The following is a 19,385-nucleotide window of genomic DNA, read 5'->3' on the forward strand; positions in this document are numbered from 1 at the left end:
TCAAGAACATTTGCTCCTTATCCATCAGGTCAAGATCAAACACTATATCAGACTTATTTCGATAATCAGTCATAAAATGTACTCTAATCTTAATGCTTATGATGATGGTGATGATTAAATAGCTTACAGTATTCGCCTACTTTAACGCAAATAGCGACAGTAACTGCATTAATTAACAATAGACACTACAATAAAAGGGAATAATTCTCATTCTTGAAAATAACAGTCGGATTGCTTTAATGTAATTATCAGAAACAATTCATTTGGATAATTAGGACGTCTGCGTATTTATTTTAATCAACAGTTACATAGGCCTATTTGTGGTTGTAAATAAAATCGCCCCTTCTGACACCCAACACAAACAACTGTGAGGGGAGCTTGTAAACTGTGTCAATAAGACGTGATTTTGGGTTCAGGTGTAGGCTACTACTACAGAGCATAGATTCTCGGAGTCACCCTCCTGCTAAACTCAATGTGCAACAAGGCTCCGCCCGGAATAAGTCCGCGCTGGCAAGTAGTTCCATGACTCGTTTTCATTAAATAACGCCACGTCTTAAATATCTTTTTTCATTGTTGCATACAATAGCCACTGTATCAATGACATGTTACTAGAATAACTAACAAGAAACGTCTATGTTCTGTTCATCTTTCACATTTGGCGGGAACGGCGCATGAATATCAAGAGGAGGAAAACAATCCGTAGTATTAAAACCCGCGGGAGCAGCTGTTCGAAATCTTGCAGATGACAAGCAGCCGTAGGTTGAGCGGCGCGACCCACTCACTCACACTTTGGACTTCCATTCACCTGATAGTTCACATACACTGACATCTGACCATAGTGTCAGTTTTCATTGAGTAGCACCACAGCTACGGTAAGTCTGTCTGAATTATGATTTATTCTCATTCTTTACTTTTTTATCCATTTATTTGTGCATATATATTTGGCGAACTACTGGTCATTAAAACAATTGTACCATAAGATAAAAACCATAGGTTTAACGTTACATGACTTGTGTTCTGTATTACTTAATGCGTACCACATTCAGTAAGTTGATGCGTTTGTAGGAAACTGTACTTAACTGAAGTTTAGGCTTAAGATGAATTTAACCATAATGTATTCTTCACAGGCATTCACCATGCCGCTGAATTCAAGTATGGCGAGTAAAAATTATGATTATGATTACGAATACGACTCCTACCAGCCCTATTTCTATTTCGACAACGAGGATGAGGATTTCTATAACAACCAGCACGGACAGCCACCGGCGCCCAGTGAAGATATATGGAAGAAGTTTGAACTGCTGCCCACTCCGCCGCTGTCCCCGAGCCGGTGTCCCTCGCTGTCAGACCCCTTCCCCTCCACGGCCGACCAGCTGGAAATGGTTTCAGAGTTTCTCGGGGACGACGTGGTCAACCACAGTTTTATTTGCGACGCGGATTACTCTCAGTCTTTTCTGAAGTCGATTATCATTCAGGACTGTATGTGGAGTGGTTTCTCCGCCGCGGCCAAACTGGAGAAGGCGGTGTCGGAGAGATTAGCGTCGCTGCAGGCGGCGAGGAGAGAGTCGTCCAGGAGCGACTCCGTGGACTGCTTTCGGTCCAGCTCTAACGTCAGCTACCTTCAGGACATGAGCACCCCTGCCTCACAGTGCATTGACCCATCAGTAGTGTTTCCTTTTTCGTTGACTGACAGCTCAAAGTCGTGTAAACCGTCATCCACACCGATTTCCACAACCGTGCCACTGGATACTCCACCTAATAGTGGGAGCAGCTGCAGCAGCAGTGACAGTGATTCCGGTGAGTTATAGACTGCTTTTTTTTTAATGCTGATGAAATGTACTCGTTTTACTGATCGGCTTACACTTTTAAATAAGTTAAGATTTATAAACCGTAATTATTGCTGCGTATTGGTTTTTTTAACCAGAGAATCTGGTGGTTAAAGCGTTAATCCTAGATTGTAGCGTCAATTGCGTAAAGGCACACACGCCCACTGCACGCCAGTCTACGCTAAACTGTCTACTATGAATAAGCAGAGCTGCAAATTGACGTCTATTTTTGCTTTTTAATCCATCTAGATGACGAAGAGGAGGAGGAAATCGACGTTGTCACGGTGGAAAAGAGAAAGTCTGTGAGAAAGCCTGACGCCCACTCAACGCATCAAAGCCCCGTTGTCCTCAAGCGGTGTCACGTTAATATTCACCAACACAATTACGCTGCGCATCCATCTACGCGGAGTGAGCAGCCTGCGGTCAAGCGGATTAAATTCGAGAGTCCCATCCGGGTGTTTAAACAAATTAACCACAACAGAAAATGCTCGAGTCCCAGGACGTCGGACTCTGAGGATAACGACAAACGCAGGACTCATAACGTGCTCGAGCGGCAAAGGCGGAACGAGCTCAAACTCAGTTTCTTCGCGCTGAGAGACGTGATTCCTGACGTGGCCAACAACGAGAAAGCTGCCAAAGTAGTGATACTCAAGAAGGCGACGGAGTGTATAGCGAGTATGCAAGAAGATGAACAAAGACTTATTTCACTTAAGGAGCATTTAAAGAGAAAATGTGAACATTTGAAACGGAGACTTGAGCAGTTAAGCAGTTCTTAAGTTGCTTGGACTTAATTTATGGACTGAACCTGTTTTAAGCATCCTTGTATGGTAACGTCAATACAAGGTCTAGAGGGTGTGGCAAGTGACGTAGTGAGCAATCTGACGTCGATTTATACAATAGCACTGCCTCAGTTTGAACATAATGGAGGTTAGATTTATTTGTATTTAATTTTTTATTTTTATTAATGAAATGGTCTGCAGTTCTGTTTACTGTTGGCCTTAACTTAATGTTTTGTTTTTGTAAGTTTTGTACATACTGCACATATGTATTCAAGATACTGTTGATTTCTGGATCATAAAATGCGTTTCTCTATAAAACTGTTTTCTTGGGTTAATCCTGTCTTCAATGTGAACTCATTACTTTTTGCTGCATCTTTCAGTCTCCTGATGACCCACTTCAAAGCCTTCAATTAGGCAATCCATTAAGATACAGTCATGCACTCATTTGTGTAATTGATTTGACATTCAGTGTATGTAAGACTGTTTTTCATATAATTTACCTTGGCAATGCCGTCATCTGTTTGTAGCTTTTTAGGATGACTAATGCTTGTGTCAGATTTACATTATCTATTTAGAAGCATCAAAGCCAGTGCCTTATGTAAAGCCACTTAGACTGAATCACACATCCCATTGATTTTTGTTACAGATAACTGCATTTTATTCTACAAGAATATAAAGATGGGAGTCTGATTTTGGTTACATAATGAGAGTAATTTCTCTATATAATTTACTATAAAACTGCTGGCTTAATGTTATGAAATGCAATATCATTGGCATTTAACTTTTGTAAGAGCTCTGATGCACCTGTTGTACAAAAAGATGTCCCCTTTCCTTCTATGCTGGTATTAGGAGTCTCATAAGGAGATTATTCTTTCCTTCACCTTCAACTCAAAAGTGCCATGTTTTCTAAAAAAAATTGTGAAGGGCTTGGTAGATGACATCCAGTGCGTGCTCCTTTTCATACTCCATTTACATTTTTTCTCTGATTTAATTTTGTCTTGTTTTTCTGCTAAGATTATGGAAACCGTACTGGATGGATGAGGACAAATTCACAGACTAAACATTTGCTGTGCCAATTTGGGTCCAAATTTGTCTTGGCTTGGTTTCACAGACAGGTTTAGGTTAAGCCAGGATTAGGCCATAGTTCCATTAGGACCTTTAAGTATCTTTTAATTAAAATTTTTCTTCTTAGAAACAATAAAAAAATATTTAATTACAGAAAAAAGAGAACAGACATGCATTTTAGTCTGGGACTAGGTTTAAGCCTTGTCTGTGAAACCAGGGGTATGAATATTACATTCTTTATAGCAGGTAAGTGTTTTTATGACCAAACTTGGATCCATGTAGGTAAACTTCCAAAGAAGTAAGTTCAGGAGTCCTGAATAAGTTAAGTCTACCACAGACAGCCTCTTCTTGTCTTCTCTTCTTGACAGGTTGTCATTTAGGGTAAAAGTTTTAGGCCTGGTTTCAAAAACAGGGTTTAGACTAAACCAGGATTAGGCCATAGTTCAATTAGGATATTTAAGTAATTTTTCATAAACATGTCTCAGAAAACACGTTACTGTTGTGCATCTTGAACCAAAACAAAGGCACTGATATATTTTAAGATCAGTCAGGGTAAGTTTCTTTCAGTTGTCCTTGAAACCGGGGTAAGTGTCAAGCACTGTGTTATTTACAATCACTGTTAGGATGATAATGAAGCTAAATAGTCTATGTAGGGTAAAATGATGAGCCACAGTTAAATTATAATTGTTTTGTGGAGTAATTGATTAAGTTGTCGTGCTGTGACGTCAAGCCCTGATCAGACTATGCACAGCGCACCGCGATGCGCGTGCTTCTGTGAGCACATGGAGGAGAGAGGACGTCCACTTAGCAGACTGGCTAATGTAGCCTGTGGGTCGCAAAATATTTGGAAATGATCAACAATTCAGATATGGAAAGCGGACTGGGTTGCTAAAGGCGTCCAACGTGGTAAGATTATTATCCATTGTTGCGTTTAAGGTGCATCCAGTAGTTTTTAAACCAAATCTTAGCTTTAGCAAAACATTGTCCTCATGTTGTTTTGTGCCATAATTAGGTGCAATAATTTAATTCCGTTTAATAAGCAGTAATCAATATAGATTTGAATGGGAAAGCCGAAACATTTTGTTTTAAAGTATTATTATTATTTTTAATTATTAAAATTTGTTTAATTATACATTATTTTGGCCAATGAACTTTGCACGATTATAAACAACTGATTTATTCTGATTTGTCAAAGCTTTTTCTCTTGACCTAATGCCACATAATATCGACACTTGCAGCTTTTCAAAAACCTTTTTATGTTGGCATGACATTAATGTGGTTGTTATTGATAGTTTGTATGTTACCTATAGAAAACATTCAGCTGATGACAACTTTATAGACTTATATATATAGAGTTTATGTCTAGGTGTGTCTTTCCTCTAGAAATGGTTATAAAAGCTATTACAGTGAACTGTCTACGTTTTTGCTTAAAAGAAACAGGTTACACTTTTTCTTTCATGTGCATATTTTATAAATAAAGTTGTTGTTGTTTTTTTGTTTTTTTTGTTTTTTTCAAGTCAGCAAGCAGGTCCATTGCTATGATTTATGATACGATGCATTACATCTACCATTAAATGACTTTACCAGAAAAGTTTTTTACAGGTTTGCAGATTTATTCTGTCCTAATTTGAAGGTCTTGTCATTGTCACTGTGTATGCAGTGCTCGTCTTCCTTTGGTACAGTTAGTTGACGGAGTTCATAAATTATTTTCTAAGGCACTCAGCCTATCATTGGCGTTAGGACTACCCTGTAAGAGATTTATGATATAGAAGACGGTGGTGGATTGTCATAAGGAGGTTTCCTCTACAGTTATGTAATGTCAAAATATGTTACAGTGTACTGTCTTCATGGTGCTATCAGAGACGGAACGGGAGAAAGTAAAATCCTACATATGCAAATAATACAGTGACTATAGGAAAGACAGTTTCAAACCTGTATGCATTTCTTTCTTCTGTGGGACACAAAAATGTTTTGTCCATGCAGTAAATGTCAACAGGGTGCTATGTTGTTTTGGACCCCATTGTCTTTCATTGGGACAAAAGCAATTTAAACATTCTTCACAATATCTTCTTTTGTGTTCTGCAGAAGAAAGAAAGTCATAGATGTTTGAAAGGACAAGAGGATGATGTACAGTACAGTAAGTGACAGAATTTTTATTTTTGTCTAAATTTTCCCTTCCAGTTGTCCTGTAGGACTGCTGACACATCCAAATGTGCATATCCTCAATTCAGTGTGGAGGAACATTGTAAATTAAAAGGAGCGTACTTGCCTGTGCACAACTGTTCCATAGCTTTAACATGTCCCTCGAGAGCAGACCTGACTCAATCAGATAGCTTAGATTTCAGTCTGTTGATCACTGTGATTGAGTGATCCATGCTTGGACCCCCTTTTCAGTGCAACTGAAATTTTCCGTTTAGGACCATCTGTGTTGACCTGAGGTCTGGTCGATGACCTTATTTACAGGGAAGGTCTAAAAGGAACATCCCCCTCAAGATAGTTGATGTATCATTGTGTCTCATATTAACTATATACTGCTGACTTCATTATTCATTGGTCATGAAGCATTGATCCATATGCACCTGGGGAGATGCAGCAGCTGGTGGAGCATACAGAAATGATTGCTGCAGCAACATGGTTGAATTAGCTTTGATTAGATGAGCGTGAATGTTGAACTGAATGCGCTGGATGGCACTTTGTTGAAGTTGATGATCCAGAAACCGAGCTGGCTGGTTGGTTGTTCTCCAGTATGGGTACACAAGTTAGTGCTCACTGTTTGGTTAAGACTGGGCATCACAATTCTATCCGAGCCCATTATATAGTCTCATTTATGGGTGAAATCAGTTCATGAAAATTTCAAGCCTGTATGGTCCAATATTAATACCAAACATGAAATCACGTCTGCATCCAAATATAGCATACCTCCCTACTACATAGTAGGTGAAAAACAATGAACAGAGTAGTTTGTCCAAATTCACACTATTTATTAAACAGAAGGCAGAAAGTCACAAGATGACCTACTGTGTCCAGCAAGATTTTGAAGTGGCATCTGATGGACACTTTACTATCCCATGAGGCTACGGGAGATGGCAGTGAAGAGACAACACAACTGACGCCAGTAGGTCACATGACAATGACAGCATGACGGATGTAGTGCATCTGGATTACATTCACAATACACAGAATTCATACTAGACAGAATGTAGGTCTTCAACCCTGCTCCTAGGTACCCGCTGTCCTGCAAAGTTTATTTCCAACGTGCTTTAGCACTCCTGCCTGTGTAATTTCAAGAAATCTTGAGGAGCTAGATTGGTTGCGTTAGGTGTGTTTGATTAGGGTTGCAGCTGGACTGCAGGACATTGGGTCCTCAGGAATAGGGTTGAAGAACTCTGATATCCAATCAGTCTGCATTTCTTGATGCAGCCTCGCTTTTTTTATTCCCACCCTTGGTGATTAAAACCAGAAACACTGTGATTCTTGCAGGCGTGGTTGTACAATGCTTTGCTCTGACTCATAGATGGTGTATGCAAAGAATGTTTTTCATTAAATATTAAAGATTAAGACGTTTTTTCTTTTCCATAAATTACAAACTCAAAGTTATTCTTTTAAAAAATGGTTCACCCTAACAGCAGACATCTATTGTGACATCACAATGGAAATATTATTTTCATATGTAGTGAAAGTCAGGCTGCAGTTAGGTTGGTCACTCAACCACAGCCTGAAGTCATGTTCTCTTTCATTTACGTAACCAGACACAGTGTGTTTTTCTCAATAACAAAGCCCAGAGAAATCTTTATTTAAACTCTTTTTGCCCCTGTGGGGTGACTGAGTTGTAAATGCCTGTTGCGGTCTGTCCAGTTCTTGGTACCAAGCGTTTAAACAGTAAATGTGAGGGCGATATGGTGCTAATGTCAGTGAGTCTCATCCTGTCCTTCTCGCACTGGGGGTCATCAGGGGCACTGGAAGCCTCCCAAATACTGAGAGAAGCAGCTCTGCTCTCCCTCTCTCTCTCTCTGCGATACTGCAGCATGCAGTGGCTTCTTAGGGATTGATATGAAACTTGATCTTCAGTAGCATTTTCCATAAGAGGCTGCAATATTTAGCCAAGTGCTCAGCTGTTATGTGTTATGTTACCTGGTTTGTAAAAGATGTCCAAGACCGAAGTAGTTCTATACTATTGCTTTCACTCACCCATCACCTAGTTCTGTGGATCTCAAATGGTTGGTCATGACCCAAAAATGGGTCACAGATCTGTTCTGATTCCGGGTCATGGACGGCAGAGGAAAATATTAATTGAGTATTAATTATTAATTGAGTATTAATTGAGAAATAAAATGCAGCTAAACATATAAAAGTAAATAGGCTCATCAGCTTATAAAAAGGATAGTTATAACATAGTTATTTAAAGCCTAAAAGGTGATGTTTGCAAATAAAATAATTGTTTCCATACAGGTTTCCCAAAAACTCTCATGGCCTTTACTGCCTCACCCATATCAATATTTTTGCTGGAACTCATGACCCATGACTGGCTTATATGTCTTTGCACAGTAAACCAAGTTAGTAGGAAGTATTACAAATCTGACCTTTAGTTATTATTGTAAATGTCTTGCACTCAACATCAATTAATTGCCCTGCCATAAACGTGATTGCTGCATTTCATTTGAGCTAGATGTAACCAGTCATCGGTGATCAAACTAGTTCTTGGTGTTAATGCTGATGCATTCCTTGAAGTCAGGAAGTGATCAGATGTCACATGTTTTATCCCTGAACCTTTTACAAGCCTTTTATGGATTAGATAGCAGTTCCTAGAGTCCAGGTTCACTCGTCATGGCTGATTGAAGCAATAGCTGTGGCAAAGTGAGCGGCCTTCCCTTTCATGTTATGGGGATGAGCAGTTAAGGACTCAATGTCTTGGGCTCTTCCGCACAAGCCCGTGTCCCCAGGGAGGCTTGAATTGCTCTGGCCAGCCCATGTAAACGAGAGGAGATAGCCGGCCATCTGGAGAATGCGATACGATCACAACTGGTTTCTGCCATTTAAAGTGCCCCATCACCCCCCCACCCCCCCGCCAGCACATCTCCCTTGGCCTTGACACATGTTTAGTGGCATGTTAGTCATCAGCTGTCATATATTTTATCTTATTTTCTTTTGTTCATTCATACCTGGCTATTATAAACCACACTCAAATGTGGAACAAGAGAGCTCAGTAAAATGTTCTTTGTGGGTTGTGCGTATGTTCGAGTGTTGTGGTGTGCCTGTGTGTTTTTCTAATTGTTAGAGGAGTATCATGTTCTCCTGCACACAACACAAGGATGTATAGACATATCGCAGCCAAACACAATGAATTATTCAACTGGGCTCATACTGTTTGCTGGTTGGACAATGCACACAGAATCCACACAACAAATGTGAAACTTCATATTTTAAAAAAAAATCTATTTCTATTATATATATAAAGCTCATTCTTTGTTCTCATATAACATCTGGAGGAATAAGAGGAACCAGTAAATGATACAGAGGAAATAAAGCTTTTTTAAATGCAGGCAGCACTTGTGATTGTCTTGAAATATTTTCAGATTAATGTCCAATATAAAAAATATTTTGTCTAAATAAATGTAAAACTTTAAATACTAAAAACTAAAATCAGTAATTTTAAATGCTACAAGTGAGCCAGGTTGTCAGTCACCACAACATTATAATGTACAGTATAGGGATATACTGGTATCCATTTTTTTGCAAAATCACAATGTTTTGTTTTTATTTTCAGTGTACACAAATAAAAGTAGGCCCTTTTTAGATTTGATTGATTTTAGTCTTATTGTATCGGAGTATTTAAGGTTTCTCTGTGAATCAGGAAAAACTGAGAGTGAACGCGCAAGGGGTTAAAGACGCTGCCTTCAATTGTTTTTTCAGATGTTAAATTTAGATTTCAAATTCAATATTGATTACTGTATATAACGCAAGTACTTTACTGTATAGACGGTTTCAACGGCAACAACATAAACAAACGTTACTGCGCGTGCACGCTTTTGTGGACCTAACTTAACTTCCGGTAGACTTCCAAATAGAATCAATAACAGCCAAGTCCCTCTAGAGTAGATATTTTTTGATAACAAACAAAATATGTTTGCTGCGTGGATCAGGCGGACTTAATGAAAATGCAAATGCATTCTTTGCCAGCAGGAGATGTTTTAAAGCATAGACATAAAGCGCGAGAAATAGAGGTTTCCCCAGTAACAGCTGTAAACAAAGCAGAGCTGGTACGCTCACACGCTGCTTTATCAGGCATATAACATGCAAGTCTTCCTTCAGAAATACAGCGATATGAAAACACATGTGCCTCGTTTTGATATTTAAACATGTGAATGTAAGGAATTATTATTATTAAACGCACAGAATGTAGCGTTACTCATGTTTATTCAACGAAGCCTTTTTGAAAATAGATCAGTTTTAAAATTGTGGCGAGTCTCCAAAAATAAATAAATGTATGGGAAACACATCCCGCAGCACAACCACCTGAGCCCAACTTCAGGTAGAGCTTAAGGTATTTGCCCGAACCCGATGGGACCCGACGGGTTCGGGCTTAATTTATACCATCTTAGGGGCCGTTCACATATTGCGCCTAAAAACACATGGAAAACGCTAAGCGCACCGCTTTCTCCTTGTTTCCAAAACACTCGGGCAGTTGCGCCCCTAAGGCGTTAGCCTGTTGCTAAGCAACCATAACCCGCTTAGTCCTGCAAATTTGGATTTGCAGGACTAAAAATCTCTTGCAGTAGCTCTGCTACTAAATTTATTTCAAAATGGCAATCCATATATAGCTATGGTCAGCTGTTCCTTCATCTCAGCGTTGTTACGGGAAGGATGAAGCTGATTGGTTGGTTCCTGTCACATGACCCGCAGTGTGCTTGCGGCTCCCTGAAAAGTTTAGATGTTTTTAACTCGATGCGGTGCGGCACCGCGTGCGCGTCGCTTCCATTATGAGCGCACATACCGCGTGCCTACATTAAAAATAACTAACTTGTGCGCGCAAAAGACGCAATATGTGAACGGCCCCTTATGCGGGCTTGGGCTTGCGCTCCGGTTTGCGAGGTAAATGAGCGGTCACCGGCATGGGAGGGGACGCACTAACAAGGAGGCAGAGATATTTGAAGCCGTTTTACTCACAGCCTGCGGTTCCAACACACGATCGTGACCCTTTTTCGTTGGGATTGCATCATCCTTAAGAAATAAACGATACGCAAATCCGTCGTCAAACTGGGCCTTGTGAACAAGCATCTTCGAAATGCAGGGAACAAACAAAAACACTTGCACAACTCCGTTGATGCTCTGTAAAAATAAACTCCATCCACTTGGTTCCCTTAATGCTGTTTTTTTTGGTAATCTGTGCAGGGTTGTCTTGCCCTGGCAACCAAAAACACACTTCTTTTGTGACTTTTTCGCGACGCTCTCGCTCTGATCAGTGAATTGCTCTGATCAGTGAAATGTCTGTGCTGCTCAGCCTCGCTATACGGGAGCGCGCGCTCTTCCGGCAGAAGTGCCTTAGGACCCATATAAGGAAATTCCGCTCCATCAAACGTCACACAGAGCCATACTCGAAAAAAACTTTCCGAAACTTGTGACAAACCGGAAGGAGTATTTTGGGAACAAAAATACTCCTTCAAACGTACAACTTAATTTTTTGAAACTTTGTCCATGTTTAGCATGGGAATCCAACTCTTTAACAGTGTAAAAAACTCAGTATGCATGAAATAGCATTTCACCCCCCCCCCCCCCTTAAGACATAACACATATGACACTCTTTTTCGCCACCTGCTGGCATATTTTGTGTAATACGAAGAAATGGTCACTGAACGAATCAGTGAACGAATCTGAACAAATAATTTTGGTGAACGAAATGAAAATGAACGAATCTCTTGAAAGAATCATAATTTCCACCGCTACTTCGCTGTGTCTTTTCTTGAATTGTATCAGGCAGGCTGAATTACAGTCTTGCGCTACAGCACCACACTGGTTAAACCGCATTACTGCAGGCTCTTATATTAGGTCATACGTATGAGATCAAATGACTAATCTACAACAAAAATATTAGTTGACTTTTTTTTTTTTTTTTTTATGTTGTCTAACATCAACTAGTCATTTTAGCCCTAGCGCAAACACAATTATTCTGATTGGGTCAGTCGCACTGTTGCTCCTAAATATATTTTTCATAGTCACACACAGTAGTTTTCAGTCTGAAATGCGACACTGCATAAGCTAACCATGACATGAGTGCATGCTTGGCTAATACATTTACCAAAGAGTTTTTCCTGGAGAATCCAAGTGTGTTGTAAGTTGTTAACATGCTCAGCAGGAAGTGTCTGATAATAACTCCTATTAGATATTATTTATTTAAGCTAATGCTCTCAAGGTTAGATAAATGTGATTCTTAATAATATTAGCATGATATTTGAATACTAATACAGTGAGTACAGTAACACCAAGAAGACACTAGCACAACAAGATATTGAGATAATATGAATGCATACTTTGTAAAAAAGAATAAAATTGCCCCTTGAAATCTGCAGTATAAAAAAGTATACTATATAAATAGATTCATAAAAAAGAGGGAGGGATCTTTGGGATGCTGGTTGCTAAAAATAGCTGGAATAAAATCAATATCAATATAAATCTATCTGGTATATACTTATGTATGCACCTAAATCAAACAGTAACTCTTAAAACAAAAGGCAGCATTTTTCAACATTCAATTATTAAAACACCTGATGATGAATGTTGTACCCTTTTACATTATTTAGGGTTTAATACATAGTATGTGAACATAAGTATGATTGGTAATAGTTCTGTAAGTAGGCAATCTAAGCAGCGAAATCAGACCATCATAGGCTACTAAAGCTAATAGGTAGATTTTTTACTTAGGGTTTTGGAAGCAAATTTCAAGGTGTATTTTACCTCCTTTGTTAAATCCATATTCATATGAGACCCTTAATTGAATATAAACAGTATTTGATGTTTTCTGTAAATGTGGATACAGTGGATTACTGAATGATGTTTCCGCCAGAGCTTCAGCCATAATGACTTTATTTAATTTTGAGGCTTGAAAAGGAAGAACTAGCTCTCTGTTCATTACAGTGCCTTAAGGACTGATTCAGCCTGAATGATTCTGGAGTCTTTTCTCATGCAGGCCTTTCTCACTCACTCACCCACTCTCCCTCTTTCTCTCTCTCTCTCTCTCTCTCTCTCTCTCTCTCTCTCTCTCTCTCTCTCAATTTGTCTGCAAAGGAGTCAAAGTGAGTGGGATGAGACAAATTGCTTTACAAATTGATTTAAACAGCTAAGGTAGTGTCTCACATGTGTTGTGTTTTGAATCCAGAAGGCGTCCTTCTCAAATAGAAGAGCTGACTTTGGCTTTTTCAATGAAGAAAAACCCTTCTGGGTCATCTCTTCCAGGTGTGGCATCTGTTTCATTTGAGGAATGATTTGTTGTTGATTTGTGTGAGGATCCTGTCCTTCGTTCCATGTACACTTTCACAGGGCCGACTGCCTCGACTGTCAAGTGAGACTTGAAGATTTCTTCCATTTAGTCTTCTTGCTAACAATTATTATAATTTTTTTTAATTCTTAGAGATGCTTTTGAGAGTCTTGTTTTACTACGTGTCACAGACATGGAATTCATCTATGTATTCTTACAGCTGATATTGCTGATGTGTTGGCAGGCAACCAGCTCTGCATTAAGTCAAAGTTGAGTATGATGTTTGTGCTTTTAAACCGAACAAAAGTCCATGGAGACTCTCCTCTTCCAAGTAGGGCTCTTGAAAGCAGATATTTAAACAACAAATTATGAAATCAGGCCTCATTGTTAACCCCTCATTTATTCCAGCTCTACTGTAAACCTTCTTAGAAGCCATTGAGAACAGTCAGTGAAAGTTTGTGTTTATTTACTGATTAGCAGATAAAATGGAGAAAAAGTTTTTTAACTATATGCTTCTAATTTTATTCCGTATAACTTCTACTGTTATTTATTATTCAGATTTTTGGGAAATGTAAAATTCTAAAGATTTTTTTATTTTACATATATATTTTTAAATCATACATCTATTATTTACATTAGTAGCAAGTATGAAAAAAGTACATAATACGTATTACATATTTCCAGATAAGATTTATTTTAACAAATATTTTATTTTCCTTTTATAATGATTAATATTTTTCTCACACATTATAACTGGATTTTATACATGAAATGAAAGTTTTTTTTTGGGGTGTTAGAAACTAGATCTGCAATTACTAATAATAGTACCAACTCCCCACTACAACATCGAGGCTGGAGTTTCCCTTGCTACCTTGCTACACATCTTGTCCAAGCTCTCTTTACGTCCACCCCCAGCTTCTAGTGGCAGCCATCTTAAATACACATTTTTTCCCCGCTTTCCCCAAATTGGAAAATAACATATATATATATATATATATATATACACACACACACACACACACACACACACACAAACTCTTGCCTTTGACACTTATTATATACACATGATTTAGAAACAAGAGTTTAAATATAATTAATAATACAATTAAAGAGAACGAATAAACCAAAACATTTCCATCAGATAATCTTAAGGTTATCTATCTAGGCAGTGTGCCCCAAAATAGTGACAAAATTCGCATTTAGAAGATATAAGCATTTAAAGCTTGCAGTTCAACTCTTCTGCCAAAATGACTTTATTGACATCAGATCATACTTCCATCTTCTCATCAAATCTTCTGACCAATCAAATGCTCTCTAGAATCCGAATCGCCCGCCTCCTGTACTATAACTATAGACGCTGAAGCACCAGCTGAGATCAGTCATTTGTTTACAGTGTAGTATTTCCTGTACAGTGAATGCCTTGTAGTGCACAGTGTAGGTCATAGGGAACTATTCAGACAGTGTAAATATACTTTCGATTGGTGCAAATGAGGTCTGGTTTCACGTTGTTTCACGCAAACCGCAGCAGCGCACATCTTGACTTTGGATCCAGTTCAGAGACCTGATCACACGGAGTGGATCATATGCACAAATCGCATTTATTAAAAACCTTTGCAACTAAACCGCCTCAGCATGATTATGACCACTATTTTGGTTTACTAAGAGTTCTGAATAGACTCTAGGGGGTAATCTATTAGACTGTGGCTATCAAATAATGGCTGCTCAGTGTCCCACCTTCTCTTCCTGTTTCAGTTTAAATTACGTTACCACATACACCAGCTGCAGAGTTAAGCTCCAAGCCTGATCGAACTCACCTACCTGTGATTTTGTAATGATCCAGAAGACACTGATTAGCTCAGGTGGGTTTGTTTAGTGTTAGAGCTGAACTCTGCAGGAAAGTGGATCTCGTGGGCCAGATTTGAGGATCCCTGACATAGAATAACTCTGCTTGCTTCAAAGCACTGCAGGGGACCTTTAAGGTATTCAATCATCGTATATTTGGGTGATTCCTTGGAAATGAAAATTTTGAAAACCCCTTAGCTGAAGCAATGTACATGTCACCGAGTTTAAATGGAAATTATTGGCTTCCACCATTTTTCCTTTACGTTGGTTGTTTTTGCGGGTGGAAAGCCTGATCATCTGCCCTCACACAATATTGGCCTATTGTTAGGAAAGAGAAGGATCTTCCGGTTTGCCTGAATCCACTGAGCTTCCAGTAAATATAACATTTTTAGAACTTCTTTATATCTGTGACTGCCGGCCATCGTAATGTAATGATTTTGAATGCCTTTACTAAATAACAGGAAGGAAAACTCAGAAGGTGTTGTGCATTGTGTTATTCCAGTAACCTGGTCTTCTACATAACTTGCCCATCTTGGTCATGGCTAAAGCAACAGCACCATCTTGCTTTGTCAAGATCGGGTTGTTAATAAGGAGCGCTTGTATGTCCTACACTGCCAGTCTTGCCAGTCTTGTTATATAATTTAATTGAAACCAGTTAGTGCTTAAAAATAGCCAAAGGCCAAAGGAACAGAAACACCCTTATCCAGAGGAAAATACAAGACTTTCAATGGTTTTATGGCACTACCCTTTTCTGTAGTAACAATTCTCTTGAGATGGTCTTTTGAAAGGTTCAAAGGGTTAGTTTACCCAAAAATGAAAAAAGGCCTGTGTTTTACTTACCCTTGAAGCATCCTAGGTGCTTTTCTTTCAGATGAGTCATATCGGAGTTCTATTAAAAATTGTCCTGACTATGCCAAGCTATCATTGCAGTCATCTAGTGTTTCGTTGAATAGTCCACAAGACATCAAATAAAGTAGGCATGCTCTAATCTTTTTATTTTTATTTTTTTGAGGCAGATCGCCGATCACAGAAAGCAGTATCTGCTAATACGATCAACAATACCCATCTTTTTTGGGCCATGTTTTTATCATATAGAATTATTTATAGTAATAGTTCACAGAGGAATTTTAGACATTTATTCAGGGACTTCCCTCTTATAGGCGGCTCTTATGAGGGGATTTTTTTTATAAATTGAGGAGTGGAGGGGAGCATTTTTTAGACATTTTTCAAAAATATATATTTATGTCACCTAAATGTTGGAACATGCAGTGCATTTTTGTTTTACACTCATGCAGTTGTTGCACAATAGCTTACACACAGACAGCACAAAAAAAACTTTCTCAAGCAAGTGGCAAAACATTTAAAATAGTTTTATGTTATCACAAACATTAAAATAAACATTTAAAAATAAAAACTTATCACTGACAGAAACCGTCAGCTCTACTGCCTTTTCTTTTGATTAAAAAGTTGTAAAAAGTTGTAATTTTTATTACAACTAATTCTGCGGTTCATGAAGAACTTTGATTTCTTACTTCCACGAATTCCATCTATTATTGCCTTGTTTATCTAAAAGTGCTCTTTTCCTTTAAACCTAGCAAACAAGTCATATGTGTTAACCGTGAAACAAAATATATTATATACTTTATATGCATTTATGTTGCAATTACTACATTTTCGTTGACATATTTACAGCAAACAATGGGCTGTTACTTTAATTCAGCGCTTGCAGCTCAGCAAAAATGGACTCTGCGCGGAAACAATCTCTGCACTGTTGCAGACGCACCGTTCCTGGAACGCAAACGCACTGCAACTTTGTGCAGTGTGAATGCTTTAATCCGTCAACGTGAGCGCAGAAAAGATATGTACCGCATACGCACTGTAAACTGAGTATGTGTGAACCTGCCGTTATATGTTTGCACTGCGAGTGTGCATGAGTGCACAGTCTCTAGGGAAGCGCTGAATTGTTTAAACACTGCCAAGAATGAAAAATAAATGCAATTTATAAACTTCAGTGATGATGCAATACTGCCTCGACTGTGCAAAGCCCCTTTCACACTGCCATTCCGGCAAATACACAGGTAAAGTGTTCCTGCAATTGTTCCCAGGTCACTAGATTTTGCACTTTCACACTGCCAGTGATGACCCAGTATATGTGCGTGCTTTCACACACAACCCTTGAAGATCCCGTAACGACACGTGACATCAGCGCAGTGATGTGTAATGTACGAGTCCAAAACACTAGGCACGTTATGCTTTCACTGAAGCAAGCAAACGATCTCTGCGTCAGCGCGGAAAGTGAGGAAATAACTGATCTCTGCTTCTTTACAGTTTGCACATATGTTTTTGTCGCGAACGTTGATCTTCCTTCAAAACAGCCAGTAAAAGAGTCGCGCGATAACGCGCGTCATCACTTTGACACGGAATTAGATCTTTGCTTTTGTTCACACAGCGCTCGTCCCGGGGTCGAACCCCGCAATGTTACTAGGTCCCCTTCCCCGGTTCAATGCGGTAATCAATTCCGGGACGTGGTTGCTTTCCAGGCGACCCGGCAATGTTCCGGAAATATTGCTGGTCCGACATGCAGTGTGAAAGGGGCTCAGGTGACAATTCCTGTGTCAACTGTGCAGTGTGCAGCTGCTTCTAGACAGATGCGAGGTGATTTGAAGTCATTTGGGCATTTTGAGAGAGAAATAGAGCATGTGCAGTGATCCACTCGGTTTGTGAAATTATGTCTCACAGAAAGTTTTCATATAAGGAACTCCCGCACACTATCTTAACTTGAAAAATGTATTTTGAATAGCACAACGTTTCGGTCACACGACCTTCATCAGGAGTGTGACCGAAACGTTGTGCTATTAAAATTTTTTTTGCAAGTTAAGAGTGTGCGAGAGTTCCTTCTATGTTGACACGACCTACCAGGTCTTATTTTCCTACGCAACTATTACTTACAGGGTGCGATGGAGTTCGTTCACTAATTCACAGAAAGTTTTCAAAATACTTAAAGGTATTTTAATGAAGAAATGTGAATTGTACCTCACCTTCAGCATTATTATTATTATTTTAACCTGTGCCGGACAGAGACGAGAAGGTGCTGCTCCATGTCGTGCCAAACCTCTCACGGCAGGCACATCATCAGCTTGAGGTCGTTGTTTTTTTTTTTTTCGGTTTTTTTTTTGTTTTGTTTTTTTTATAGATCTGCCGGAACTCATTCTGCATATGACAGATATTGGAACAGAGAGAAAGGTGTTTATTGCGTTTGAAACTTGTATATTGTTCTTATGAAAAAGCATGGATTCACTACAGGAGGCCTTTATTCATCCCCTGGAGCCATGTGAGGCACGTTTTTTTATGGATGCATGCACTTTATTTGACGAGTTGTGGACAACTGAACAGAAACCCCCCTCTGACTGCAATAAAACTGGAATAGCCAGGACAATTTTTAACATAACTTTGATATGACTCATCTGAAAGAAGAAAGTCATAGACACCTAGGAAGCTTCAAGGGTGAGTAAAACACAGACAAATTTAATTTTTGGGGTGAACTAACCCTTTAAGAATTGATTTGCATTTCTCATACAACTGTGTTGCCAATTCAGTGTCTGTGAAATGTGAAGTGATCACATCTTCTTGGGCAGCATTTGTTTGCTTTCTGTTGATTAAGAATGAGGTGTCATTTTCTCGTTCTTTCTCAGTATGTCCTTTCCATCATGACACAGTGATTTACTGATCTACCGTCTCATGTTCCCTCTCTCGCTGAGTCACGGCATGTATTTAAAGAGTGGAGTGGTATAACTGGATTCGCTTACACCTCGTGAAGAGATTTGCTGCAGTCATATTACAAGCTGTGCTTACTCTTATTAGCATGTAGCAAAAACCAAAAAGACCAAACTAGGACCGAGTTGAGAGGCCGGCAGGTCCTATTTTAGATCTGTAGCCTGTAATGTACACATTTAAGCTGCCAGATCTCTTAAAATACTCCTGTTCAGTGGCCAGAGATCATCTTGATCAGCTCACCCACTGTATCTGGTCAGTACGGTACCATTATAATCCAATAAAGACTCAGTGAAGTGCATACATCGTTTCTCCCCTCGTTTTTCTTTCTTTAAAGTCTTTTGTTCATTCTGTCTCTTTAAACAATTACATTTTCATTCTTGGCCCACTTCCTGAAGCACACCGGCGATGCCAAGGAGAGCATGAGAGAGGAATGAAGCAAGGAATGAAGGAATGTGGCAAGAAAAGCGAAGTTTATAAATGGTTATTGTGTGTCACCACTAAATAAGAACGCTTAAGCAATCAAGGACTTTGAGATTCCTTGACTTGTCAAATCCCTGGTCCCAACTCAAAAGGCCTTTTGCCAGTGTGGCTTAACGCACGTTTACCGTAAACAGGCTGGAATCCTGGCGT

The 19,385-nt window shown here is 39.1% G+C and overlaps 1 protein-coding gene and 1 long non-coding RNA gene across 2 annotated transcripts in view; both read left to right on the forward strand.

Moving 5' to 3' along the window:
• Positions 1-688: 688 nt before the first annotated feature.
• LOC113118297 (transcriptional regulator Myc-B-like) lies at positions 689-2,940 on the forward strand. The gene is made up of 3 exons (XM_026287363.1): positions 689-872; positions 1,128-1,797; positions 2,076-2,940. Exons 2-3 carry the CDS (start codon positions 1,137-1,139, stop codon positions 2,600-2,602), a joined length of 1,188 nt encoding a protein of 395 aa, XP_026143148.1. The 5' UTR covers positions 689-872; positions 1,128-1,136; the 3' UTR covers positions 2,603-2,940.
• A 1,436-nt stretch (positions 2,941-4,376) lies between these two features.
• LOC113118303 (uncharacterized) overlaps positions 4,377-19,385 on the forward strand; it is a 53,206-nt gene continuing 38,197 nt past the window's right edge. Inside the window, exons 1-2 of the long non-coding RNA XR_003294300.1 lie at positions 4,377-4,576; positions 5,756-5,807. This is a non-coding gene — a long non-coding RNA (uncharacterized LOC113118303). The remainder of the gene's footprint in view (positions 4,577-5,755; positions 5,808-19,385) is intronic.

Source organism: Carassius auratus, chromosome 2, assembly GCF_003368295.1.
Source record: "Carassius auratus strain Wakin chromosome 2, ASM336829v1, whole genome shotgun sequence".
NCBI lineage: Eukaryota > Metazoa > Chordata > Actinopteri > Cypriniformes > Cyprinidae > Carassius > Carassius auratus.

Excerpts from the sequence above, each read along its gene's own strand:
- LOC113118297 (XM_026287363.1), top strand. The coding sequence starts at position 1,137 with ATGCCGCTGAATTCAAGTATGGCGAGTAAAAATTATGATTATGATTAC. Across the intron at positions 1,798-2,075 it reads CAGCAGTGACAGTGATTCCG|ATGACGAAGAGGAGGAGGAA; the intron begins GTGAGTTATAGA and ends TAATCCATCTAG.